Source organism: Toxotes jaculatrix, chromosome 7, assembly GCF_017976425.1.
Source record: "Toxotes jaculatrix isolate fToxJac2 chromosome 7, fToxJac2.pri, whole genome shotgun sequence".
Taxonomy (NCBI): Eukaryota; Metazoa; Chordata; class Actinopteri; family Toxotidae; genus Toxotes; species Toxotes jaculatrix.
Genome location: NC_054400.1, coordinates 17847221 through 17873979, shown reverse-complemented (window position 1 = coordinate 17873979; position 26759 = coordinate 17847221). Strand labels below are relative to the sequence as shown.

At 41.1% G+C, this 26759-nt stretch overlaps 3 protein-coding genes across 5 annotated transcripts; 2 read left to right on the top strand and 1 right to left on the bottom strand.

Moving 5' to 3' along the window:
* The first annotated feature begins 1082 nt into the window (after positions 1 to 1082).
* Positions 1083 to 15061, top strand: lzts1 (leucine zipper, putative tumor suppressor 1). 2 transcript variants are annotated; one of them, XM_041042604.1, is made up of 9 exons: positions 1083 to 1192; positions 9423 to 9769; positions 9854 to 9982; positions 11747 to 11906; positions 12004 to 12395; positions 12529 to 12702; positions 12899 to 13030; positions 13420 to 13614; positions 13925 to 15061. In XM_041042604.1, exons 2-9 carry the CDS (start codon positions 9539 to 9541, stop codon positions 14465 to 14467), a joined length of 1956 nt encoding a protein of 651 aa, XP_040898538.1. In that variant the 5' UTR covers positions 1083 to 1192; positions 9423 to 9538; the 3' UTR covers positions 14468 to 15061. The 2 variants fall into 2 exon arrangements, with proteins under 2 accessions (XP_040898538.1, XP_040898539.1); XM_041042605.1 differs by lacking the exon at positions 1083 to 1192 and adding an exon at positions 7812 to 7913.
* Positions 15062 to 18786: 3725 nt separating this feature from the next.
* Positions 18787 to 20378, bottom strand: hspb11 (heat shock protein family B (small) member 11). The gene is made up of 6 exons (XM_041042287.1): positions 20369 to 20378; positions 20147 to 20271; positions 19893 to 19999; positions 19333 to 19401; positions 19214 to 19257; positions 18787 to 19130 (listed from the first exon to the last, which is right to left on the bottom strand). The coding sequence occupies exons 2-6, from the start codon at positions 20236 to 20238 to the stop codon at positions 19038 to 19040; spliced, it is 405 nt and encodes a 134-aa protein (XP_040898221.1). The 5' UTR covers positions 20239 to 20271; positions 20369 to 20378; the 3' UTR covers positions 18787 to 19037.
* Positions 20379 to 20392: 14 nt separating this feature from the next.
* Positions 20393 to 24118, top strand: smn1 (survival of motor neuron 1, telomeric). 2 transcript variants are annotated; one of them, XM_041042285.1, is made up of 8 exons: positions 20393 to 20541; positions 21062 to 21133; positions 21228 to 21347; positions 21608 to 21799; positions 22470 to 22646; positions 23222 to 23296; positions 23542 to 23649; positions 23930 to 24118. In XM_041042285.1, exons 1-8 carry the CDS (start codon positions 20494 to 20496, stop codon positions 23984 to 23986), a joined length of 849 nt encoding a protein of 282 aa, XP_040898219.1. In that variant the 5' UTR covers positions 20393 to 20493; the 3' UTR covers positions 23987 to 24118. The 2 variants fall into 2 exon arrangements, with proteins under 2 accessions (XP_040898219.1, XP_040898218.1); XM_041042284.1 differs by having other exon boundaries at positions 23219 to 23296.
* The last annotated feature ends 2641 nt before the right edge of the window (positions 24119 to 26759 follow it).

The following is a 26759-nucleotide window of genomic DNA, read 5'->3' as shown; positions in this document are numbered from 1 at the left end:
TGTCAAACGGGTATTCTGCCAAGATGGTGCTGTGGGGTTATAGCCTGCACCACTACTATTTATTCAACTCATCTGTGACATAAATAAACCAAAACACAACGTATCTGCCCCTGGCTTTGTGTGTGTGTGTGCGTGTGCGTGTGTGTGTGTGTGTGTGTGTGTGTGTGTGTGTGTGTGTGTGTGTGTGTGTGTGTGTGTGTGTGTGTGTGTGTGTGTGTGTGTGTGTGTGTGTGTGTGTGTGTGAGAGAGAGAGAGAGAGAGAAAGCCAGTGGAGTGAGTTGGAGCAGTGAAGCAGGTTAAATCTACAGCAGCAGAGCATGGTGGGTAACAGCATGGATGAGTCATCAGCCCAGCGGCCACTTAATGACTTACCTTCAGGTATACACACATGCACACATATAGGCTGCACAGGTTCTCACGAATATTGTCCACACAAGTGGGCACACAACAAAAGGAAATAGACTGCAGCTGGTTCAGTTCTTGCACTTTCGGTGCTGCCCACACACACACACACACACAGATATTCAGACCAACTTACAGATATTGTATGTGGCTCAGAAGTGTGGGCAGGAATGATGTGCTGTATGTGGGCATACAGAGGCAGTGAAGTGATTTGAGATGAATGGTGAAGCTGCTGGGCAAATGCCAGGAAAAGAGAAAAAGAGAGAGGTAAGATGGAAAGTGAGAAGAGACAGGTGGAGAGAGATGGATGCAGAATCCAAGGGATGAGAGAGAGAAAACATTTCAGAAATACTGCACAACTTGAGAGAAATGTATGTAAGAGGTGGACGAGGCAAGCAGGGGAGGGAGGGAGAGAGGGTGGGAGGGAGTGTTGGATGTTCAGAGTGAAGGAGAGAGTGGGAGGGAGTTCAGGAGGGAGGCAACAAGGATACAGTGCAAAGAGAGGGAGGGGAGAGAGAGAAAGAAAGCGTGTTTATGGAGGAATGTGACAGTGTTCAGTATATGAGAGATGGGACGGACTGATTGCACCATACCAGGTGTTGAAGAGGGGTGAGAAGGGGACTCAGAGAGAACAACAGCAACAAAAGCAGACATCTCTTCCTCTCCACACCAGCACTGCTAGCTAGTATCCGGCTGGAAGTGGTTTGTCTACAGTGATTCACACAGCTTTGGGAGACTGAGCAGCAGAAGCAGTGACTGTGACTGTGGGGGCAGGCAGACTATAATGGAGGTAAGTCACCTCCAGCCGGAGTTGAAGGAAGGTTATGGCTGTTAGACTGGATGTGACAGGGGACAAATGATGTTACAGACTCAGTCAGGGCTCTCAGCCTTGCAACTTCAAACAGGAGAGAACCTGAGTGGCGCCGGCAGATCCCACAGATGTGAGTGTGTATGATTTGTTAAGTGGAGTTGCAGTGATGTGGCTTACAACAAGTTTGTCCAAAGTAAGGAACAAAATGCAAACTAGGCTCATTTTAGTACCTCACTGAATTATGTCTGTTGTTTACATAGTTCTGCATTCTGACTGAACCAAAGTTTCTCAGCATGGAAGCAGCCCAAGTCTTTTGCTACTTTTAATATGCAAGCTGAATTTCAAAGTAAAAGCATCTCTGCATTTGAGGACGTGCCAGCTCTGAATGAAATGTCTGCTTTCAACTTCTTCTTTTTTTTGTTCTTTGCAGGAAACTGCCAATCATGTTCTTTACTTTCAGCACAGCCATTACTGGACAAACTATTGTTTTTAAGCTGGTGAAATAATAGGGTGCAGCATGGGGCTCTATTTAAATGTTACACCATACGCAGCAATTTGGGGAAATAAATGACACTGGAGACAGAGCCAGTTGTTATTGGTATTTTAAACATGAATTAAGTGTGTCCATCTAGATGCAGCCCACCCTATGATTTTCTAAAGTAACTGGCCCCATTGTTAAATATTCTCATGATTTTATTGTATAATTAAAAGCAACACAAGGAAGAGATTTGCGTGTGGAATAATTTGCCCTTTGTGCATCCTCCCAGTTTCAGCACTGTCACACCTGTGTACAGTAATGAATGTGTTGAGACGTGCAGGGATCATGAATTACTGTACATTGTGCTGGTGACACGGTGAATTGGTAAGTATAGGGCACCTGTTCAGGCATGTTCAGCTTTGCTCTGTACTGTAACTTATTGTACAGAGGAAAACACAGGGGAGAGACAGAATCACAAGGAGAGGATGAAAGTGGCAAAGACAACTCCCTTGTCTTTTCATGGCAGAGCACAGCTGTTCTCCTGTGAAGTGCAGAACTCTTTTTGTTGATGCAAATATTTTGGCTTTTTATATAATTTAATATATCTTACATTTTGAATTTTGTCATGGGAATTAACAAAGCTTTGTTCCTTATCTGTGTGGTGCGACAAACCATGGGAGCTGTCATGACCTGCTAAAGAAGACGCTTCTCAAAATAGCTGTCCCAGATACCCATATACAGCATCCTTTCATGAGTGAAGGCTCTGTGTCAGAGAAACGCAGCATCCCAACATCTTTGTGAGCCTCAGCTCATGATGATGTTGCAGAGTTTTCAACTTTTAAGTCATGATTCCCATAAACTACTTTAAAATAGAAATACAGTCAAATGTTATGAGAATCAGCTGAACAATGTGTACAGCAGGTGAATATCAGCCATAACTTTTGTTATGTACAGTAGGACACCTCAAACTGTTGAAAGAGCAGAGTTTCCCCACGTCTGAGAATCTAGCATTATGAGGTTAGAGGGCTTTTATTTTTTAGCTGAGCACAGGTATCGCCCGCAGCACATATTCCCAGCTGCTTTCAGAGTGATATAGATCCCTGAAAGTTATCTCATTGTGTCTTCCTTTACTCCCACATTACACCATCCACACACACACATAGCTACAGCAGATTAGGAGGATGGGAGGATGGTTATACTCCAGAACGACAACCTTATCACTGAGCCTTCAGCTTGCAGGGTCAATGGGCCCCAGTGCCAGGAAAGTCCTCATTCTTTTCCACCTACCTATGCATGTCATTCCACTGTGATACCATATCAAACAAGAATATGTAAGACAGACTGCTGTAGTGAGGATGTGTGACTGATCATTCACTGCTATTACCGAGTCAAAAAAAAAAGTTTATTGTCCATTTGTATTTGGAACACAATTTTATGCTTCCCTCCTTGCTGAAAGCCCAAATTTTTCCAAATAATAACCTGGCACCACAACAGAGCATTTATGACAGTCCATCAAGTTTAAATTTCATATTTATCAGGCCGTCATATCGTGCATAAATGACACAGCCCGTCCAAAACAAGTGACTGGTAATGGAAAAGGTAAATATTCATGGGTAATGGATGAGAAATAATTCAAAAATGTCTAAAAATACTTCCATTTGTTACAATACATTTTCACTTGCTGTTTTTAGAGAGGGATAAAAGCCTTAGAAGTAAATATTTTATGACTATAGAGCTAGCCGGTGATCTGCTCTATCTAACCAAAGACACATACAATTCTGTAAAAACCAGTTTTGGACAGATTCCAGGGCACTGAATACATTTGAAGCATTACAGAAAAGTGGAGGGACATATTGTAAGGCAATAATCAATCTTATATGGGTGGATGCAGTTCAATAAGGAAATATAAAACGAAATTTTAGATATTTAATTTTAGGACTCCTTAAATTCATGAGCATCAATTCCCATCCTCATCGCAGTACTAAAGGCTCCCACTTAGGCTCCATTAAAAATATATTTTCTTCTATACTCCAGCTGCCAAGGTTATGCAAATGCCTGTACTACAGGAGCAGTAGCTGGACAGCCATACAAACCCAGCGAGCAGTGCAGACAGCCTCCTTATCTATTAAAGCCCAAGGAGGTTGATTGTTTGGTTGGCCTAATGTCTCATTTGGATGCACATAATAGCATCTGAGTGCAATCTAATTTCAGCAGGGGGTCCTTCACTAAAAGCTGGCCTCCAGTCAAAAGATGCTGCCACGCGGCTGCCAATGGAAGACACAGAGATCAAATTAATAAGCAATGAATGTTTTGCTCACACGATTTAAGTAAACATGCCCTTCTTAAGCTTTTCTCTACATCCAAACCCTCATCCTCAAACTTTGAACAGAGGAGACATTGACTGTTTTCAGGACAATATAACAGTTATCAATGTATAATGCCATGTTAGCTCCACAGAATATAAATCTCTCTTTCACACAAACTCTCTTTCCTCATGTCTGTCTCTTTCTTGCTTGTGCCTCTCTCTCTCTCTGTGCCTGGTAGTCCATCTCCTCACTCTGGGGCGGTAATGAGTGTCTAGTATTCTGCTCTTCAGCACTGGAGCCCTATTCATGCTCAATCTCCTTTACAATGCACTAAAAGGATTACCCAATTAGCTGCTATTGGATGCCATTGTATGTGTGTATGCCTGAGAGTGTGTGTGCGTGCTTGGCCAGTAGATAGATGTGTTTGCAGTCAAAGTGAAAGATAGATGGCTGTCTCTACCCCACACCTCACTCCCAGTTGATGTTCTGCTGGAGGCCACATTACTCATCCCAGCAACTCAGCCACAGTGAGTAAGACACAAGATGAGGAAGTGTATGTGTGTGTGGCATGTGTGTGTGTGTGTGTGTGTGTGTGTGTGTGTGTGTGTGTGTGTGTGTGTGAGAGAGAGAGAGAGAGAGAGAGAGAGAGAGAGAGAGAGAGAGAGAGAGAGAGAGAGAGAGACTGGGGCATTGAAAGGCCATCGAGTATAAGAGAGAATATTATTTCTCTATAAATCAAGCACATCATTTTCTGGAAAATATACTCTCTACTGGCATGTGTGTGATGTGTCTTCTTCCTCTCACTTTAATGTGTGAGTTTAATTTCCACTGTGTCATGCCAGGGATAATGGGGAATGCCTGCTTCATTACATGTGAATAATCGGTTACTTTGTGTGGATGACCGATCGATTCCAGTTATCTAACATGTTACATCACACTAGGAATAACATGTTCACTGTGTTGGAACAGCATAAAAGAGATTGATTTAGACTGATGTCTCGTCCAGAATTAAAGGCATCTACATTTTGACTGCATTTCCGTTTGGTTTTATTTCTGGCACATAGTGCTGTGAAATAGCGTTATGTAGTAAAACATTTGGACACACTGCTGCCCTGTAAAGATAAGTCTGGCTTTACTTTATCTTCTCAATAATAACATCAACTCCCCAGCAACCAGTATTGCCTGTGAAGCCATAGCCTGATAGCTTATATGTCTCAGCACATGTTGAACCATGTGATGAGCTGACATGGATGGTGTGGAACATTGTAATGTCAATAGCTTTGTACATATCAAAGGTTGCTCTTCAGTAGTTGACTTGACTTGACTTGACTCAGAATACACAGTAATTCAACATTAAATTCCACAAACTTCAGAGTAAATAGGTGAAAACATTTACAAAACAAATGAAATGGTCCTTTAAAGTTTGGGTTTAAAATGCTTTGTATTAAAGACTCCAGATAGATTATATGAACTATAACATAAAACCGGTAGTGAAAACAAGGATAGCATTTAAAGAGTTTGGGACTTCAAATAATGAGATACTGTACTTAAAACTGTGTATGCGCTTAAGACTGAGCACATGAACAAAGAACAATAAGCTGTCCAAGACTGACCTAAAAAAACAGACACACTGAACTAGATAGATTACACATGCATCTGTTGGAAATTACCATATAGACAGTGAGAATTAAAGTGATTCCATCTGCCACCGTGGCGGAGTAGAGATACAGTGAGAACAGAGGAGAGTTTCATGGTCATTGTGAGACAGGTATAAATCCTGGACCTTTATAGCACACTGCTACCTTCCACTCACTGTGCTAATGGATTGGCTATGCTCTGCAAGTGTGTGTGTGTGTGTGTGTGTGTGTGTGTGTGTGTGTGTGTGTGTGTGTGTGTGTGTGTGTGTGTGTGTGTGTGTGTGTGTGTCATGGGTGAGAGGGTGGAGGGGATGTATTGTCAGCTGGTCTTGTGCAGGACAGGGCTTTGTGTCAGACAGGTCAGCTGGGACTCTGGGAAGATGACACCCCGCCCAAATGCACACACATACACACACACACACACACACACACACATCACCCCCTGCCTGCACACAGACACACACACACACACACACAATGAGTGCATACACTCTTTTGTGCAGACACTGAAAAACATGCAGCCAATCAGATATAAGATTAGATGTATTCATGCATCCACACACTCACCCACCCTTGTCCCACCTCACCAAAGGTCTTAAATCATGTTGCCCAGTCAAAAGCCATGAGGTCAAGCCATTTGTGCTGCTTATTAAAATTTGTAATGATGGCCCAATAAAAAAACATGAAATCACTTCAACATTTGAATCAAATAAAAGTAAAATAGTCCAGTTCTCATAGCAAGTGAATGGGAACGTAAAAGTGAAATTGCTGGTCCATTGTTCAGACAAACAGGCTCAGGGTTCTGAAGAGGAGCAAACAAGGAACAATGGCAGTCAGCTGAAAGGATGTGCGAACAGCGCTGCTAAAAAAGATTATGGTAGATCTACAGAGATACTTGATAAGTGGGTCAAAAGACTTTGTGAAAACACTTTATGGTAAAAAAAAAAAAAAAAAGTTTCAGGCAGTGTGATGTAATATGATGAAACCTTTAATAAAATTCTCTCTGCACACATTGACAGATCACAGTATAGCGTCATGCCGCTTCCCACGGTTTGTTATTAGTTCAGTTTACACGTCCTGATTTCTATATTGATTTTTGTGTGATATCAATGAATCGGTCATCTTCTGTCTGTAGCTGTGTGGTAAAGCTGTCTTTTTTCTTCACATTCAGTGAAAGTATACGTTCACTTGTGACAAAAATGGGGTGTAAGATTTACACTTGTTATGTCAGCAGCTGAGCTTAGGGGCCATATCTTTTCTGTTGTTGTTGTTTGTTCATTTGGAACACAGTACCTTGTATATTTTCCTGTCATGGTGTGTGATTGTATTTCATCCACAAGGTGTTTTGTCAACAGTGTGTACTCTGTGGGATGCTGAACGCTCTACTGCCTTAGAGAGACTTGTACTTGTAGCAAAGAGACTGTGTGAAAGTGTGTGTTATATGTGTGGATATGTGTGTGTGTGTGTATGCTTCTGAACAAACAGCATGAAGGAAGGATGGTGGTAAATCACTATAAAACCGAAGCTCTCCAGTCCTCTCATTGTGAGGACTAGTCATTTATTTAACACTCAAATATGGTCCTGGGCTGTTTGGGGAGAATACATCAACCGGCACACAAGAGTCCAAACAAAGAGCGGCACACTTCAACAGACAAAGAGCGAAAAGAGAGAGGGCAAGCGCCTTTTTTTCTCCTTCAGATGAAGTGTTGTTTGTCCAGGGTGGGTGCAGGGCACTGAGTGGGACGGATGGATGGAGGGAGGGACTGATGGAAGAAGGGAGGGTGAGAGGGAAGGATGAATGGTTATTACACAGTTAGTCGATGCACAAACGGGGGGCGTCTGTGGGTGATAGTGGGGAGAGGAGGGGGGTACACAGGGGGGTGTAAAAGATCTTTTGTGAAGGCTGGGGAGTTAATCACTTGAGCGGCACACGCCAGTTCTATGGGAGCACATGTTGTACACCGGCTCCCCTGGGGGGAGCAGGAGGTCCCAAAACACACACATACACACACACACACACACACAACTGAATTTACATGTCAGTTATAATGCAAAGCTGGGTACAGGCCGATTAGAAAAGCAGGAAGACCCACCCCCTCCACAGAACAGTTAGCAGACCCTCCTGGCCGTGGTGATAGTGTGAGCTTTGCATTTGCTGCTGGTTCATTCAAGAGCGTACACACACAGACGTGCACATATGTCTGCCTGCTCGGTTTCTCCGGGACTGGATAGATGACTCTGCAGGGGCCTTTGCTAGAGATGCTTAGTTTGACTTGGCAGTAAGTAAAATCTATTGTTTCATTACCTCAGTCCTATGTCAGTGGTGGATGCTAATATCTGAGAGTGATAGTGAAGACTGGAGTTTAGATTTAGTGGCAGACATCCAGGCACAATAGTCAGAGACTGTTTACATCAGTGCCACAGGGGAATGCTTTGCTTTGTAGTGGTGAAGATACAAATTTAACATCATATACCATTTTTCAACATTTTCAGTTGCTGTTTACTTTGTAGAATACATTCTGAACAAAACAGACACTGACACAGTGCTGGAAGATGTCTAACTGGCTGTGTGATTCTTTCATGATTAGAATGTTTCATGCATTTCAGGATTATCTTTCCTTTCCTGTATTCACCTCAAATATATTATAACTGTCAGCTTTTTTTTCCTGCCATAACTACCACTCAGACTTTTCTTCTTCCCTCTGTATGCATTCTACTCTGTTTCACTTACTGTCTGTCTGTGATTTTCGCCCCATTATTCTCCTCATCATGAAATATCTATTTTACACATGTCTCGTCTCACTTGTCATTGTTTACTGGGTGATGAAAAGTGACAGCCTTGATCAGCGCTCCCTCCTTCATTCAGCACTTTCCCCTTCAAGCGTGCTCATCAAACACCTCAGGAAAATGACACTGACAGCAATGTGTATCCTTACCAACACCGTTGTGCAACCACTAATTGTGATTTAGCCCCAAGCCAAATGTAATGTACACTAATATGTGACTTACAGCAGGCCATTAGTCCCAATCCTTGCTTCTGTGACTATTATAAAATGCTTAAAGGCTGAGGACCAGGTGGTAAGGGGGGCCCACAAGCCCCGCTCAGCCAGTATGGTGCCTTTTGCTACTAGGTCACCACTGAGAGGAGTTTTCCCCTGTGGGCTAGAGATCATGACTAACAACATCTGGGGTCTGGTTGCCTTTAAAAATGAGATGGGGGACAGTGGATGGAGAGCATCACAAGTAACTGTGTAAATGTCCTTGAAGATTGTAAGGGAGAATGTTAACCACACCATTTTTTTCTGTGTTTCAACCAATCTTTATTTATTTATAATTCCAGCCAATCACATTATTGAAACTTGAATATTTCTTCCTATATAATGCTCAAGTGCAATAGTAAATACAAAATGATTGCATAGTGTTATTCAGATGGAAGCAGCAGCCAAGTGTTGAGCAGGCAGTAAGTAGCCTAATTGCCAGTTTGTTTAGAGGAAGGGCACCCAAAGGGTTATTTGTCACATTCAACGGCTGAGCCATAAATCTAGACACACAAAGCCAGGCAGGATGCCAAGATAGACGTTTTTTTTTTTTACTTTGTTTGTTTTGCAAATGTGAACACACCTGCTTCAACACTGCATGTATGAACAGGAAACAAAGTAATGAAACTCTGATGAGCATCAGAGGAAACTATAGAATGGCTTTGTCCTTTAAGGAAAAAATCCTCTGTTTAAGGGTCAACAGTATTATTCTCTGAGTTTAATGTGTGTCATTTCTGTCTTGTCTTGCAGATGAAACCACAGACTGTACTTCTCTGGGGTCATGAGTTGTGTCCTATCCTCACCTCTTTGTAAGTTGACCACCTGGACTTCAGCCCCACCTTCTGCTCACCTATGCCTGCAGGACCATGGGTAGTGTCAGTAGCCTCATCAACGGCAACAGCCTCAACAGCAAACACTGCAAGGCGTCTGAGTATAGGTTAAGAAAGGGAACAAACCATCACCGAAAGAGCGGAGGTTGCAGCCTCGACGGGTTACTGAAGTGTGGCTTCACTCAGGGCTCCTCGTCCACCACTTATCCCTCTAAAGGCCTCACCCACTCCCGGTCAGGACGAAGTGAAGATTTCTTTTACATCAAGGTGAGCTCACATGCTTTCAGGTAAAATGTTTGTCACAACATATATTTTGCTGCTCTTAGATAAAATGTTCCTATTTCATTCAAGGTGAGCCATAAACCGAGGTCAGTGTATCACAGGGGAGGATCAATGGAGGACCGAGGGAACAGAGATGGGGAATCAGATGGACGATTGCAACCAAAGCTGCTGCTCATGTCAGGGAAAATGACTGAGAGGGTAAGCAAAAGGCCTATTTTCCCTCTTTTATGCTGTACACAAAAGATAAGATTAGATTTTAAAAGAATACTTGGAAGAATTGAAAGAATACTTGGAAAATGTCCATAGCTGATTTTCTTTCTAGCTTAGCTTAGCATTAAGACTGGAAACAAGGGGACACAGCCAGCCTGGCTCTGTCCAAAAGTAACAAAAGTTGCCTACCAGCAACTCTGAAGCTCACTAATTAATATTCAGTGTGTCATTTGTCTATACTGTAAGTGTAAACACAACAATTCTTCCATACTAGCCGGGAGCAGTTGCCAGGCAACCAGTGGAGACTCCAGGGTGTTACTGCTCTCAGCAAAGAAAGAGTTTAGCACATGGCAAATTGTCAATTTTAAACTTTGGTTTTCGTACAGAGTAAACAAAGAGGATAAACTGTATTAATTAGAGCTTTAGAGGTGCTGCTAGGCAAATGTTTGTTACCCCTGGGCAGAGCCAGGCTAGCTTTTTAGCACTGTTTCCAGTCCTTATGGTATGGTATGGTATGGTATGGTATGGTATGGTATGCTAAGCTAACCTGCTGCTGGTAGTATCTTCATACTTTGTGTGCAGACATGAGAGGGGTATAAATCTCCTCACCTAACTCTCGGCAAGAAAGTAAATACGTTTCGTAAAATGTCACGCTATTTCTTTAAGAATATTAGACGTAGATATAAACTGATTGGATCCACTGTTATGGTTATTCTTACAACTATTAAAAACTCATGCTGCGTATCTGCAACAGATTTTGAAAACCTAACAGTGAAGCTGAGGATAAAACATGCTCAGCAGGTGGTTTAATAGGGGGCAGCCATTCCTTATAACCTGTGTTGAACCTTGCCGGCTTATTAATCACCCCCTCCCAGATTAATGACCTAAGAATGCCTTGATCTTCTCAGAGAAGTCATTTCTGTGCCGAGAATACGAAAGCAAACGGAGACTCCTTCAATAGGTCTTCTATTCCTCAGGGGCAAGAAGGGGGTGGGGGAGAGGAATAGGAAGCGGCTTTAAAAGAGACAGAGCATAGAATAAAGGAGAAAAGTGAGAGAGAGATCGAGGGGCCAAAGAGAGTTTGAGGGATAGAAAGAGAGGGAAAAAAAAAACTCAGAAAGGCATCCCAGTCATGAAGTCAGTGAGAAGGAATGCTGAGCTCACAAGCTTTACCTCTTACACTTCAGCAGTAGCTCATATTATTAATATCACAGAGAGGGGCTATTCATCTTCCCTCAGACAGCACATGGGGGAGAGATGTGGGATGCAGAGGGGAGGAAAAGAGGACAGAGAGGAGGGAAGGTATAGTACTGCTCGTGACGTTCTTGGACAGCACAGATGGGGCATGTGGAGTATAAGTTCATCTTTGAAATGAGTTTTCTCTTTTATGACAGTCTAGTGAATTTTACTTGCAACTACTGCTGTGTGGCTTTTAATACTGCCGGCTTGTAGTGAAGCAATTCTGCACGCTTCAGTGGTTCTATTTCTAATATGAAAAGACATGATTGGAAAAAAAATCTATCCCTTTCATTTGTACAGACTTCCAGCACGTGACAATATTTATCTCTGCGAAAGCCAGTCATTATGATTTTGAAGTTTCAGAATGTGACTCATCCTCGGCTCTTTGTATTTTCCATAACAAGTTACAAAAGGACTTGCTTTTTGCCGTGCTGTCAGCTAAGAGAAGCCACTGAATATAAAAACAAAAATACGGAGGAGCACCCCTGACTGTGTGTCATTTCACTCTTCTAGACCTCTGCTGAGAAGTCATTGGTCCGTTCCACTGCCTTCAAGCCTGTGATTCCCAAGAGTACATCCTCCACAGAGACAGGCCACGGCAGCCTGGACCACATCCTCTGTCCTCCGGAGAAAGCAAGGAGTCCAGACATTAGACATACGCAAGACACCTCAGGTCTTTATCTTTTCTATGTTGCTAAAATGTTGCCTTAAAATGAGATTATTCTGGTTGAATGACAAATTACATGAAAGTACAATGCCTTTTCTTTCAGGGACTCTCTCAGACTCCGGACGTAACTCTATGTCTAGTCTGCCAACCCACAGCACCAGCGGCAGTCTAAGTGCTTCCACAGGCCCTGTCAGTCACAGTGATGGCAGCTCAGCTCCCGCAAACAGCCTCAGCAAGGGAGTACAACCCAGTTTGCCTTCATGGGTCAGCGGGAATAGCACTAACCTTGACTGCAGCTACAGGGCTGTTTTAAACAGCAGTGGGTTGGCATCTAAGGCTAATGGGGAAGCTGGCTCCCCACTTTCTGCAGATGAGCCAAGCCCTCTCTCTGAAACTGCAGGTGGGATTCGGTCCCCCATTACTACAGATGAGTCACTGATTGAACGTTTGGAACAAAGGCTGCTGGAGAGAGAGACTGAATTGCAGGAGCTACAGGTACCAAGCTGTCATGTAACAAAAAAACCAGCATGTGCTCTTAATCAAGATCAGCACTCCTCATCAGTGGTTAGGCTGTACAACTGTCTGAGTTTTTTTTTTTTTTTATTTAAATTTGTTCACCTTTCAACAGGTGAGTTTTGAGGAGAAGGAAGCAGACACCTGCCAGCTGTTTGAGGAAAGACAAAAGTACTGTGCTGAGGAAATGGAAGGGCTGAAGCAGCGATGCTCCACAAAGCTACGACAAGTGTCCCAAATGGCTGCAAAAACCCAGCAAGCACTGCAGCTGCAGGTCATCCAGCTCCAGGTCAGCCTTGCTCCTCTTTTCTTAGTAGACCCCTTTCACGTCTGATTCATTATCCCATCAAGCCCTGCTCCCTTTCCAGCAAATCAGCGAATAAATCTATAGATCAAATAAGATTCAGTGTTTCACCATTAGCAGGTGCACAGACGTTACACACCTTGCACATTTGCAAAATTTTGTAAAATTAACTCTTGTGCAGACAGAGAAGGAGAGGCTTCAGGAGGACGTCTCAAAGTTAACCCAAGAAAAGAATCTTGCCGACCTCAGACTGAGATCCTACGAGACAGAGAGCACACAGTTGGCTCCAACACTCGAGGAAACTCAATGGGAGGTGAGTCATGAGTCATATGTGTGATATCAGTTGGAAGTGAAACCTGGCAGCATACAATGAAATCTGGTACAACCTTGAGGACTGCTGTTGGGTTGTGGGAACATGATGTTCTTCCATCACTACAGGAAAGATCCCAAATTTTGTATTATGTCTAAGAAGAAACAAATCCATCGTTAAAGAGTCAGAGATACCAGCTTCTCTATTTTCCTCAGTAGTTCACACTGTTGGCCTTTTATATCAGGAGCATTACTTACTCTATCTTAAATGGAAAACCTCTTTCTTTGCTATCACCATACCTCTCTTCACCCATATATATATATTTATATATAGAGAGAGACATATTTCAGACAATATTTCACTATTTTATCTTCATAATTGTCCAAATGTAGGTGTGCCAGAAGACAGGAGAGATCTCACTGTTGAAGCAGCAGCTGAGAGACAGCCAAGCGGACGTCAGCCACAAGCTAAACGAGATAGTCAGCCTCAGGGCATCACTGAAGGAAAACACAGTGAGAATGGAGATGCTCGAGAAACAGAATAAAAACCAAGAAGACAAACTCCACTCTCGCACTGTAGAGGTTGAGGTTAGTCTGTTGATGATTCATTGGCAATTCATTGCACAGCGGATTTCGAATAAGTGAATATGTGAATAAAATGCCCACACAGAGCTGATAAGATGAAAGCGCTTTTAGCCAGGAATGATACCTGCTATTATGTGCTACACTTGACTGTGACCTTCAGACCTTTCCATGTCTGTGTTTTAGCAGACATATATAATCACAGTCTTAATAAGAGAAGTTATTTGACACTTGAAATGATTAGGCCTGTTATATCAGTCAAAATATCCTTCTTAATTGCTGCCTATGTCTGAATATTTTCCATATTTTAATTCAGGTTTGTCAAAATGAACTCCAGCGCAAGAAGAATGAGGCTGATTTGCTGAGAGAGAAAGTGGGCAAACTGGAGAAAGACATTCAGGGAATGAAGCAGGATCTGGCCTTGGCCAAAGAGCAGAGGTCACAACACAGTCGGCAACTTGAAGATAATGCTCAAACTCAGGCCTTGGAAAGACTAACCCAAGGCTCAAACTCCCCTGTCCAGGTGGAGGAGAACAGGGAACATATCCCCACAGAATCACTCCAGAGAGAGGTAGAAAGACTGAAGCAGCAGCTCAGAGAGGAGAAGGACGCTCAAGAGAGGCTAGCCAAAAGCTTTGAGCAGGAGAGGCAGACATGGAACAAGGAGAAAGACAGGGTCATCAAGTACCAGAAGCAGCTCCAGATCAACTACCTGCAGATGCACAAGAAGAACCAGGACCTGGAGAGGATCCTGAAGGAGCTGACCTCTGAACTGGAGAGCCGGACAGAGCTAGGCATGGACATTACCTACAGCTCAGGGTTGCAAACATATGACGACGTCATTGCCACAGAGATTTGACTGGTGCACTCACTCACTTGCTTTTGGTAAAAGTGACATTGTCACTTGACTGTTTCTCACCGCAGATGTTTATGTGTCTCGACGTCACATGCAACATCACAACAACTGGAGCTCATTCACTGCTACTTAGTGTTTTACAGGGGTTATTTAATAGAATATGCATACTCTAGTGAGTTTTGAGTCCAGGGCACAAAAAAACAGTAAGATTATTCTTAGCTTTTTATGATGACACTGATACTACTTCTTTAAAAGCAAATGCTAAGTTATTTAAAGTTCAAATGAGACTATTTTTTATTTTTTTAACATGTTGTCTAACAAGATCACTCATCATTCAAATCATGCACAATTTTGTCATTTAAACACCATTTATTAGTTGTTAATTGATAGATTCCAGACATCCATTATACTGTTTGCTCCCACTCTGTCCACTTGTAAGGCATTTGTGCATGGAAAATAATGCTAAACCATTTTATGAGTCATTTCAAAACAATATACAGGTCTCATGATGTGATCTATTTACAGCATTGCAAAAACCAAATGTTATCCACTGCAGTTTTAACAAATATGTTAAAATCACATTGAACTGTCATGTATTTCCACCTTAAATTCATCAATGAAGATATAAGTTTGAATGCAAACAGACAATAGTGGAATTTATTTATTTTTATTAGGTCATCTGGATTCTCTGGATTGTGTAAAAACTTTAAAACTCTCTGTTAACAGGAACATTTCAGTGATCAGTTCATTCATCTAATGAGGCTTTGCCACTTCTAGTGTCGATTTAGGTACCATGTCAAGCCCTAATATCACAAATACAATAACCATGACTCCACTGAAAATATATTAATATATGAATTAATTACTTTTTTGAATACTAACTTCTGAAATGGGTTCACTGTGGTTCAGACAGACTGTGGTATGTAATCTAATTGCCCAAATTAGTTTGTTATGGCCCCATTTAAAACCTTAGGCAGGGATTTAAACTTTGGATTAGTGGACAGTGCGTGCTCTGTTTAAGCAAACTCTGCGTCTGAACTATGCAGACAATGGAACTTTAGTTATGCTGCCAATATGTGATGTTAATTTCTGATACATAAATGCACACAATATAGTACAGTATATACTAGGGAACACCTCCAACAGATACCAAGGACAAATGCAAATTTTTGGATTCACTTTGGGGTGTGTGTGTGTGTTTAGCCGGAGAGAGATTAAAGGGGGGCTGGCGAGGATACAATAAAAGCAAATATTTAAGAGAAAAACAAAGGAAAAAAGGGTGATCTCCCGGTAATGTCTGTCTCTCGCCCTGTACCGTTCATCCAACTTGGTGAGAGTTAGCTGGCACTGTTCCACCTGGGGACAAACAATCCTTTCTAACATCAGCCCTGGCCATTTGGCTCTACTATTTTGGAGCTATTCCACTTCCCACAAGGGCAAAGTAGTTTGTGAAGCAAAAGTTCACACCCACTCAAAACTCAGGGGCTCACACAGACTATCACACAGAAGTTTATGCACACGCTGTGCTTGTCAAGAATGTGTGTCAATCTCTGTAATGAGGCTGCTTGAGAATGTTCAGCTACCCACCATTACATTACCACAGCAGGTCAGGAGAGATTTGGAGGCAGACAGACTAAGTGGAACTCTGAGGTCAAGTGCTGTAACCAGTGGCTCTCAAACTCAAGTGACTGATGTGTGTTTTACAGCCCTCAGTCTTTGCATTAGCACAGAAAATGGTCAAATAGGAAAGAAAGAAAATTGATACTGTAACCATGGTGCTGGTAAAAAAAAATGTCTTGGAATTAAATAAACTAAATCAAACAACCTGCACAACTTGGGCAAAATAGCACCAGTAAATTAGTATGTGTGATGAGATAGAACTGGAAATAAGAAACAAGCTATGGTGCAAATGCGTAGGTGATGTGAAAAGCAGCAATATCTGTCATTTGTGCATCGCTGCTCCTTCTAACGCTCTTGCTCATTTACTGTGCTGTATTCTGAAATTCTGTTTATCCGAAAAAAGCATTTTACATCAGTCTCAGCAAACACACTTATGCACTGAGGTTCTTTTTGCCAAAAGAAGACAAAGAGGTAAACAAGCTTATATGTTTAAATATCAACAAATGTATTGTTGGACTAATATGTGTTATGTTTGCTCCTGATGATTACTAAAACTAACCTTTAATGCACTTCATGTTGAGAGGTATATGAGTGAACACTTTTGATTAAGTAAACTACACCACAATAGACAATACACTGCAGCTATAAATCTATAGAGGTATTAGATTTACAAAGCAAGCGTTTGTCAAACTCTTGTTACTATTTATTACATAACTTCACAAGCAATTGCTGGATTTAGTCTCAGAAATAAATATGAATGTTGTTGTTGTTGTATATTCAGAGTTGTCTTCAGCTGTGCTCTTTGTCAGTTCCTCATTATCATTCTCAATTCCTCTTGGACTTAAATAATGAGAAGATTGTTTTCTTCTCCCTCCTAATCATCTAATTTCAGCCTTTTGATAGTGTTTCCTTCCTCACACAGAAGCTCTTTCCAGCTCAGCCTCTGTCATAGCTAAGCTGATTGGACCAAATCAAAACTGAAATCAAATTAAGGCCCATTGTCAGTGCGCGTGGCTCTGTCACTGACATGAAAGGAGGACCACACAGAAGAGATAACAAGAATTTCAAAGTCGCTGGTTTGACACGAAAGAAAATAACAGAGCAAGGTGGGTGGGGAGATTTCTTCCTCAGAATAAACATATAAAAGATTTCACCTACACTTACATAACTGAATACAATAAACATTGATCCCTGCTGCAGTGTTTTCCTGTGTTTCTATGCAGTAAGTATACAGCCATTTCCAATGTGCCTTGACAGAAGAACAACAGTAAAAAGTTTATTTAAATGTATGTATTAATGTATTTAATATATAAAAGTTGATCTTTCAATATTTATCTTTTTCATATAATCTACTTTTGTCAATTAGGGCAGGTTGTACCAGAAAGGTTTTTTGGGAAGATTATGATATGCTATCTTTTTTTTTTTACAGGCTCAGCTGAACATACAGAGCTATGGTCCAGCAGATGTCTCGGTGTGATAGGACAGCAGTTAGGCAGCCATAAGAAGACGGTGGGTGATAATTTAGCCCTGCCCTGTAGTGACATGATAATAATGCACTCATATCCTGCTGTGATTCTCCTGATCGGCTGACAGTCAAGCACAAAAGAGGCTTGAATTCATTAGTAACGGGGAGGCGCATTTGCAAACCTCATGTTCAACATACAAAAAAGGGATCTCTGGTTACAGATTCACAGCAAACACATACTGAATTCACAATTTGAACTACGGTAGAAATAAATAATTGCTCTCCAATGAAATGGGCGTTTGAGCTTCATTTCATGGCTCAAACCTTCACCTCTAACATTATAATAAATATTCCATACCGGTGAATAATAGATGAGTAAATAACAGTGTATCACTTCCTACCTTCATTACACTCTCACATACTCAAATGTGCTATATCCCAGCCATACCCCTGAGCAATTAGTTGCTCTAAAATATCAGGGGGCTAGTTATTCAGGCATGTATTTCATATTTTTATTGGTTTATTCAGAGTCTTGCATGCAGACCAAGCTACAGCAAACACAGCCTCAGCAAATCCCCAAGCTCCTCCACAGTCAGCAAAGTAATTGGGGAGGGAGTCCCAAAGGGTCCTCGCACACTGCTGAACCCTTTGCTACCGACAAGTTGAAATGGCAGTGAAGGTAGATAGGAGTCAGTGCTTGTGTGTGTGTGTGTGTAAGGAGGATATAAATACAGAAGGCGGTTTGAGTACTTTGTGTGAATAGGCCCGCAGTCTTTATATACTCGCTGGTTGGCCAGGAAACCATCTGGTTCCCCAACCCCCCAGCTGCATTGCCCATGGTTCCACATTTCAATGGGGATGTCAAATTCTGCTCATGGGGGGGCTGCACCGATGCCAATTTAAGCCCCTACTGCTCAAAATTAGTTAATTAACTCTATCTCTCACCCAGAGAGAACCTTCCTTTGTAAGTAATTCTACCATTCATCACAATCCAACTCTTTTATTCTAAAGCTCTGCCAACTATCAGCTTGTGAAATTAGCAGGAACAGTTGAATGTGGGATAAAAAGCCCCATAAGTGAATCTATAACATTACATAAGCACAAACACAGAAAATGGGTTGAAGTAGATTTCACAATTAGAGGCCAGATATAAAAATGCACCACAGCTTTCCACCATATGCTTTGTGAGCAACTGCAACTTCGCTGATAAGATAACGACAATGAAATTACTGTTGTTTAGACATACATTTATTGATTTTTCCAAATTAATGTACCTCACATATTCATGGAATATTCTTATCAGATTCCCAGTCACTACTACTGCTGTGTGCCATGGGGGAGAACATGTCAGTGTGTGTGTCCTTTACCAAAACAAACTGAGCCTATAAAAAGATCTATTCATATTTACAACAACCAAATAATGCCATAAACCACATATATGTATACAAAATAAATCATCAGGCTTTAAGTCACAATAATCCAGGTGTGTCAGTTTTGTGCACCGACGCTGTGCACTGAAACAAAGTGATCGTATCCTGTGGTGATGATAAAACGAAGGTGGGTTGCACTGCTTCCATTTAGCTGAAAGAGAAAATAAAGATAAGTAGTTGCCTATTAATTCTATTGATTCATGTGTTTTACATAATATTTTTATTTCAACTTACTGAAATAGCATTTGACTGAAGATGTCCTTCTGTACGCTCAAGTTCTATAAGACATTCAGATTGTTAATCCCAAAACCAATTATTTGAAACAGATACTGAAGATGGATGTCGCCCCTTACCTTTCTCTGTGACAGGCTCAAATTGAGAAGCATTTTGTGAGGTGTTCTTTTCTATCTTTAGATGCTTAACTGCAACAGAAAAAAACACACGGCTAGCCATGCAAATAACACATGTATAATCAGAGACTTTGAGGATTAATTATAGACCTCTTTACTTCTGATTACACTACTGATCTAAAAACCTAAGTCTCAGAAAACATGTCCTTGGTCTTGACTTAACCTCAGCGATATGGTTTGGCAATATACAGTAGATCTTGACCGAATAGCTGGTCCTATTTGTCCTTTAACTTTAGAATATAAGTTGTAACATATTTTCAAAGATCATTTTTATTTTGCATTTAGATTTTGTCCATTTGAGAGACATATGACATCTACATAGAGTTTTATTATCAAAATGTGTAGTATATCTTAATAAACCAGGTTTTATTAATTAATTTATGGAGTGTAATCACACAGCATGTGTTTGCAGCATGCCATGGAGTCTTTCAAGGCACAAGAGCAATTCTTTGCTCGATTGATTCGACTGTAACAGCGGGTTGATACTATCACAGCCTATATACCATTGTAGCTGTCCACTGTCACAGCAGAAATCTTCGTGGGTTCAGCAAAGCGGATGATGAACTCCTGGGGGAACATCCCGGTGGACATCCAAAATGTTTTCGTGTTTCTGGGTGAAAGGGACAAACAAACACCAAACGTTAACATTGATCCGATGGGTTAGGGAGCAACGAACAAAGCGAAGACTTGATTTTAGCTTTCACTGTAGCGACACGGGAGAGATAAAACCATTATTTCAGAGAGAAGCTACACTCACCCGTCAATGATGTTTTCAGGCGGGTGATTCTCATCGCTGGATGCAGCGACGACAACTTTTGCACCCAAAGAACTTAAAGATGAATCCGCCATATTTACAGCTAAGATTATGATCACCGGTGCTGCCTGGTTAAGGAAAATAAAAGTAGTTTCAACAATGATACACAACAATCTTATTTGTTTATGGGTCTTAGGCAAGTGGACAACTAGCTACTGTCGTTACCAAGCCAACCACCGCGTCGCAGGATATATACGTCAACGCTAGTATAGCACGTCGCATATCAGACGCATGTTATTCGTTAGTTGTTTAGCAATTAGCACTTAGCAGTGAAATCTGCTCACTTTCACATGGCGAATGGATGCAAAGAGGTGCTGTTTACTCGTGGAACTGGCCAGGTTAGTTTCGATGCACCACTAAACTTAAGATGAAGGCAGCTGTGCCCCTTTCTAGGCTGCTGTAGATTTGATGGAGATGGGAAGCTAGGAAGCTAAGCTACAAACCAACGCTGAGTTGGGCTAAGTTGGGTAACAAAGAGGAAAGTAACAGGGTAGGAAAGGTGAAATCAGAAATCCGCAGTGTACCTGATGTGTTTCATTACTCGAGACATCGCATTGTTGTAATACAAAGTCTTGGACAAACAAAGCGTGAATTAGGTTTAGCTGCACAGATATGTTGCATTTTGACTGCTGTAGCATCCTCTCCACAGTGCCAGCGATGCAAAGCTGAGCGTGTCAGGTCAGCTCAGCTGCACACATTAACTGCACTGCTAAACTGACCAAGAGGATCAACTCAGCTACACAGTCTATCCACAGGCTTTTACACTTTATGTGTCTGGTTTTCCATTAAAGAGTAAAGACTGGTTAAAAAATTATCTTTCCTCTGCAGAGTCTCTAAATCTGTTGTTTTCTTTTCCAGAGTGATGATTCAGATATATGGGATGACACAGCACTGATAAAGGCTTATGACAAGGCAGTGGCATCATTCAAGGTAAAATAGGTGCTTTGCTCTGTATGTGCACTTAAAATGTATCTGTTTGTGTCAGCCACTTATGGCACATCCCTGCTGTTGCTTTGTACACCAGACTGCCCTTAAAGGTGAAGAGGAGCCAGAAGCTTCCAAGAAAAACCATCCAGGAAAAAAACGCAAAAACAACAAAAAGAACCAGAGCAGGAAAAGAACGAATGCACCACCAGATAAAGAGGTGTGTAACTGGAACTAAAAATACTGATAAATACTCCTACAGGAAGGAGGCGTAGAGTTTAGTCATTTTATTGACAATTTGGATGGGTCTCAATGACAGCATTGAAATCAACATCAGAGGTGTAAAATACATTTTAACACATAAGACAATTTAGTGTCACAACACATTTCAGTGATCAAAAGTGTTTTTGTCGTTCTGGATTTAGTTTACTTCAGTATGGTTACACTTTCACCTTAATTACAATTTATGTTGTGTCACAGTGGCAGGTCGGGGACTCGTGCTGTGCTTACTGGTCAGAGGATGGCCAACTCTATGCAGCCACCATCTCTTCCATAGACGAGAAAAGGGGCACTTGTATAGTTGTTTATACAGGCTACGGCAACGAGGAGGAGCAGAACCTCGAAGACCTGCTTTCAGAGGTTTCTGAGGGTGATGAGGAAAGGAATATCAAGGTAAGCAAGCGCAAAGAAATTATTTTTAACTATGAAATACAGTATATTTAGGACTTATTATACTTTATGTTTACACTTTTACCTGTTTATTTAAAAAGTTAATATTGGTGGTCATTGCATCTCTTTAGTTTGGTGGTGTATTTGTATTATTGCCTCACCCACAAATGAGAAATCAACAAGACTGAAAAAAAAAAGTAAATTAAATAATAGCCAAGTTACCTTTTACACACTGCCTGTTTTTTGTTTTTGTTTTTTTGTTTTTTACAAAAAATTACATTTTCAATTTTTTTTGGCCACTATAGAATGAATATAATAGTAGGAAGTTACTGACAGATGAGGCAAAAGTGAGATGAATGTCAGTTACAGTGCTTGATCCTCATCAAACAATAACTTGGGGAATGCAGCATAACAAATTAATTGCTATCTCACAATCAATCCAAGGGTTTAGCTGTAATTGGCACATCACTTGGATCTTACATGGATTGTAAATTAATTTGGCCTTGGAAAAGTTATTTCTTCCGTTTTTGCCTGTACCTTTTTTCATATATATATATATATATATATATATATATATATATATATATATATATATTTCGGAAATGCTATGTCAAGGTATAAATAGAAAGAAAATGACAAATCAAGGTTAAAGCAGTATGTCTCGACAATTAAGGGAGATGAGGCGGAAACGTCAACAGAGGAGAGTGACAGGTCAGCCACGCCAAACCAACACAAACAACTACACAGTAAAGCCCAAAAGTCCAAGGCCCACAAAGAACCTCCTCCTATGTGGGCTCCTGGCTTCCCCGGGTTTCCTCCAGGCCCACCTCCAATGCATGCTTTCAGGCAGGTAAGAAGAAAGACTCTGTACTTTTTTCTTTTATTATTCTGCAAAAAATGAACTGTTTTCATACATAGTACTGCTTGCTGTGTTATGTTGTTGTGCTTGTTGTAATGTTGAGTTTAAACCAATTGAACCTTTTTAAATTCTGTGAGAAGGTTGGCTATTTTCTGTGGCTAAACTAAAATAATGGTAAAATGAAATCTAAACAACAAAATATTTACAATGTGAACAATAAAAAGGGAATATAAGCAAAAACCTATCAGATTTGGTGTTTATCACTGGTGCATTGTATTGGATTGCAATAAATTTAAGTGGCATTTATGTTGATAGTTCTACCCTCCATGTTGATTTAACTGTATAAAGTCATAAACAGAAGAAAGAAAATATATGTTTAAAGGAGATTATATGTTATCTGAAGCCTTCCTTTCAGGTTGCACATGATACACATAAATGTTTTTGTGATGAGAACTGAATGAGACTGAACTGAAGCTATGAACCTCCCGTTAATGTAAAATTGTCTGGTAATACTGAGATCACAGTGTGGTTTTTTTGTTCCCTCAACCCTCTGTGTCCTCTAGCAGGGGCGAAGCAGGCAATCTGGTGGTCATGGGCCTGTACCTCCTTCCTGGCCTCCCATGATGCCTTTTGGTCCACCAGTGAGTTGGAAATAATGTCTTACATAAACACATTAATTACAAATGCAAAAGGCAGAGCAGACGCTGTTTTATCTGAGCAACGGGCTCTGCACTCTATGTGTAAAAAGCACACATTTACTCATCCAGCTGGTAAATTGAGAAATAATCTGTTGATACTGCATATTAGTGATTGACAACACATATCATCAGCCTCCAGCATCTGCATTCTGATCACACTGCCTCTCCTGTTGATGTCTTTGCCTCAGATGATCCCCCCACCTCCACCAATGAGCCCTGACATGGTGGATGACGAGGCCTTGGGCAGTGTGCTCATCTCCTGGTACATGAGTGGATATCACACAGGATACTACCTGGTATGTGCACAGAGGCTAACCGGCTCATTATGATCTATAAAAGGGATTTACAGCTTTTATTTACAGGCTCAGTCTCTTGCGTTATGTAGTGATGAGCTGTGGGTGTAAATGGTAATTTTGACACTTTTTGGTAAAGTTGCTCCTTTTTTTGCTGTTATGCCTCTTAACTAGAAAGAGCCTTTTTATCAAATGCCTCCAGGTTCATAATAGGTTGGAGTCCTTGATTTATTTTTTTTTTAAAGGGGAGCTCTAATCATATTCCTCTTTATTTTTTCAACAGGGTTTGAAACAAGGTCGCAAAGAAGCTGCCAACTGGACAAAACTACACCACAAATGAAAGATTTCATCCTCATTTCAAACGGAAATGAAGAAAAGGAAGAGAACATGGTGTGAGCAGAGTGTTCATCAGAGTTCAAGGAGAAGAGTTTTGTATTCTTTGTAAATAGATGAAATAAAGGCTATCAGATCACTGTTGGTAACTGGCGTGGTATTTTGTTTTTATTACACTGCACACTCTTTATTACACTGCTTGGACACAATGGTGTAAAATGAACATTTATTAGACCGTAGATGGGTGTGAATTACAGGCACTGTTCTTTTTCACTCATTAAGAATACAATTGTCTCATTTATTTTACTAATTAGCAAAAGACGAAAGTGCTTATTTATGCTAATGTGTGTGTGACAGACCCAATGATGTGTTGTTGTAATGGCAAGTATTGTCCAGTAGAAGTCAGACTAGCATAATGTATTCACCTTATAGGAAACGTGGCATGAATACATGATAGCACGCTGTTTAAACCTGTCTAGAGTCACTACAGAGGAGCACTCTCATACAGAGGAGCACTCTCCACTTCTAATAGTGTGTCTGCTGTACACTTGTGTCTCTTGGCATACAGAGAATTTGATTGCAAGCCAGACTTGAGTCCTGTTTTCCACGCAGTTAATTCAGAGTGTCATTCCAGTATATGTCTTGCTTTGGAGCTATCTGTTTTCCCTGAGGTCTTCCCTCATCCACCACCCAATATAGGGTGGCATCCATCATAATGTTTTTCAGCTCACATCAGATGAGTGCATATTTCAGGCTGATGGGAGGCAAGGTTTCAGCCACAGACAGTGTGACACATTGGGCCAGTTGTGCAGATAAAGATTGATTCTTTAACAAATTGACTGAGGCATTAAGATCACTGAAAGACATTTTGTCCTAATGTCTTTTACACTTGACAAACTCAACCTTGCAAGTCATAAATGTGGATGAGAAAACATGGTGGTTTTTAGACCAGACAGATGCTCATATTTCATAACTTTTTACAGCAGAGCACAAGGTTTATCACCTTCTTAGCTCCAATACAAAGTGCAATGATAACTGTGGGTCTGCTCATCACCTCTTTAATGTGTTTTTTTTTTTTTCGTTCATTCCGGAGATCCTTAGATATCCTGAAAACTGATCCTGGAATGTTTGAGGTTTAATAATGCAAGAACAGTAGGGCAATGGTTGCAAATACTGTATGCAAGTTTATATTTAGAATATAGAAAACCACATGTAATTACAGTTGGAACAACCACAATCATTCTGCTGAGGCTGTAGCACTTTCATTCCAATGAAAAGAAAGCCAAACAGATTTCCCGTATGTTCTATGCTGGTGATTTGCTGCCTGCTAACACCCACTCCTCTGGTTCTAAACTGGTGGGCAATTGATCATACACCGTATGTGTGTGTGTGTGTGTGTGTGTGTGTGTGTGTGTGTGTGTGTGTGTGTGTGTGTGTGTGTGTGTGTGTGTGTGTGTGTGTGTGTGTGTGTGTGTGTGTGTGTGAAAGAGAGAAACAGAATAGGCTTTTGTGGTAGAATGTAACAGCATGATTGTGTCCTGTGTTTTTTTTTTTATATATATCATGTGATCTTCCTCCAGCTGCTCCATAGCCATTGCTTTCTGAGTGAAGAGCGGCCCCTTTGTTTGTGTTCTGACTGTGGTCTGCATTTTATAGCCCACTGCGACTGTGCCAGTGTTGACTGCTGTATTTGATTCTCACTGTAGCAGTCACTTTTGTTTTCCCTATTTTGTGTGTAGAAGAGAGAAAACAGGAGAGAAAAGAGGGATGGTAACAGGAGTATGTGTAGTTTGTGGGATTTACAAATAGAATATGCACTATAAACCAGGGGTGATAAACCAGACCTATCTTTTCCCCACAGATGGGTTTAAAATCTGCCGCAGCAAAGCCTGCACATAAGCCCCATTGCTTGCCCGACTCTGCCGCAAACTGAGCTGCCCAAAGGGCTCAATGGAGCCCAGCGAGGAGTTAAAAGGGGGTCAAACCTAGCTTGGGAAAGCACTGCTCCCCTCTGTGACTGTCTACCCCCTACTGACCAGAGCGGCATGAGGCATGTAAACATAATCTGCATTTCACATAGTCCCTTCTAGGAAACAGACAGACATCCAAGTGAGATCACATTGCTGCGTGAGTTACAGCGCCCCCAGCTATTTACTCAAGCTCCCGACATCAACAAACATCCTGCTTTTAAATAAGAGACTTGGGGGGAGATTAGAGAGACAGGCGCTGCACAAACCCCTTTTCCTTTTCCCATAGAGACAGAGCACCAAACATCCATTGCAGAAATACCAGTCAGTCATCATTACATTTTTAAGATTGTGATGTAAACACTATTAATCCCAGCGGAGGAGAGCAAGAGTAATTTGAGACAGGAAAACAGAAATTTGGATTATTAAGCACAGTTGGTAAGAGTTGTCCGTGCTACATCTGTGGATTAAAGTGTATGTGAGACTTTTGTTTTACAGTAAACCCAGAGCGCCAAACTGTTGAGTAATCTGGTTTAAGCATAGCATGGGAAATGCAACACTATTTATATCTTGTTCAGAAACAAGAGTCTGCAAACAGACACTAAATTTAGATTTTGTGACTGGTAGACAGACAACAGATGGCAGTATCAAGGCTGTTTATGTTTCAGACAAAACTCAACAAAACATTCTTACTATCGCAAAGTAACACCATGATGCCAGACCGTGGATTCTCAGAGTTAATTACCTATCAAATGTTAATTAACTCAGTTATGTTGTAAATAGCAGCAAAATCACAGTGAACAATAACTCGCA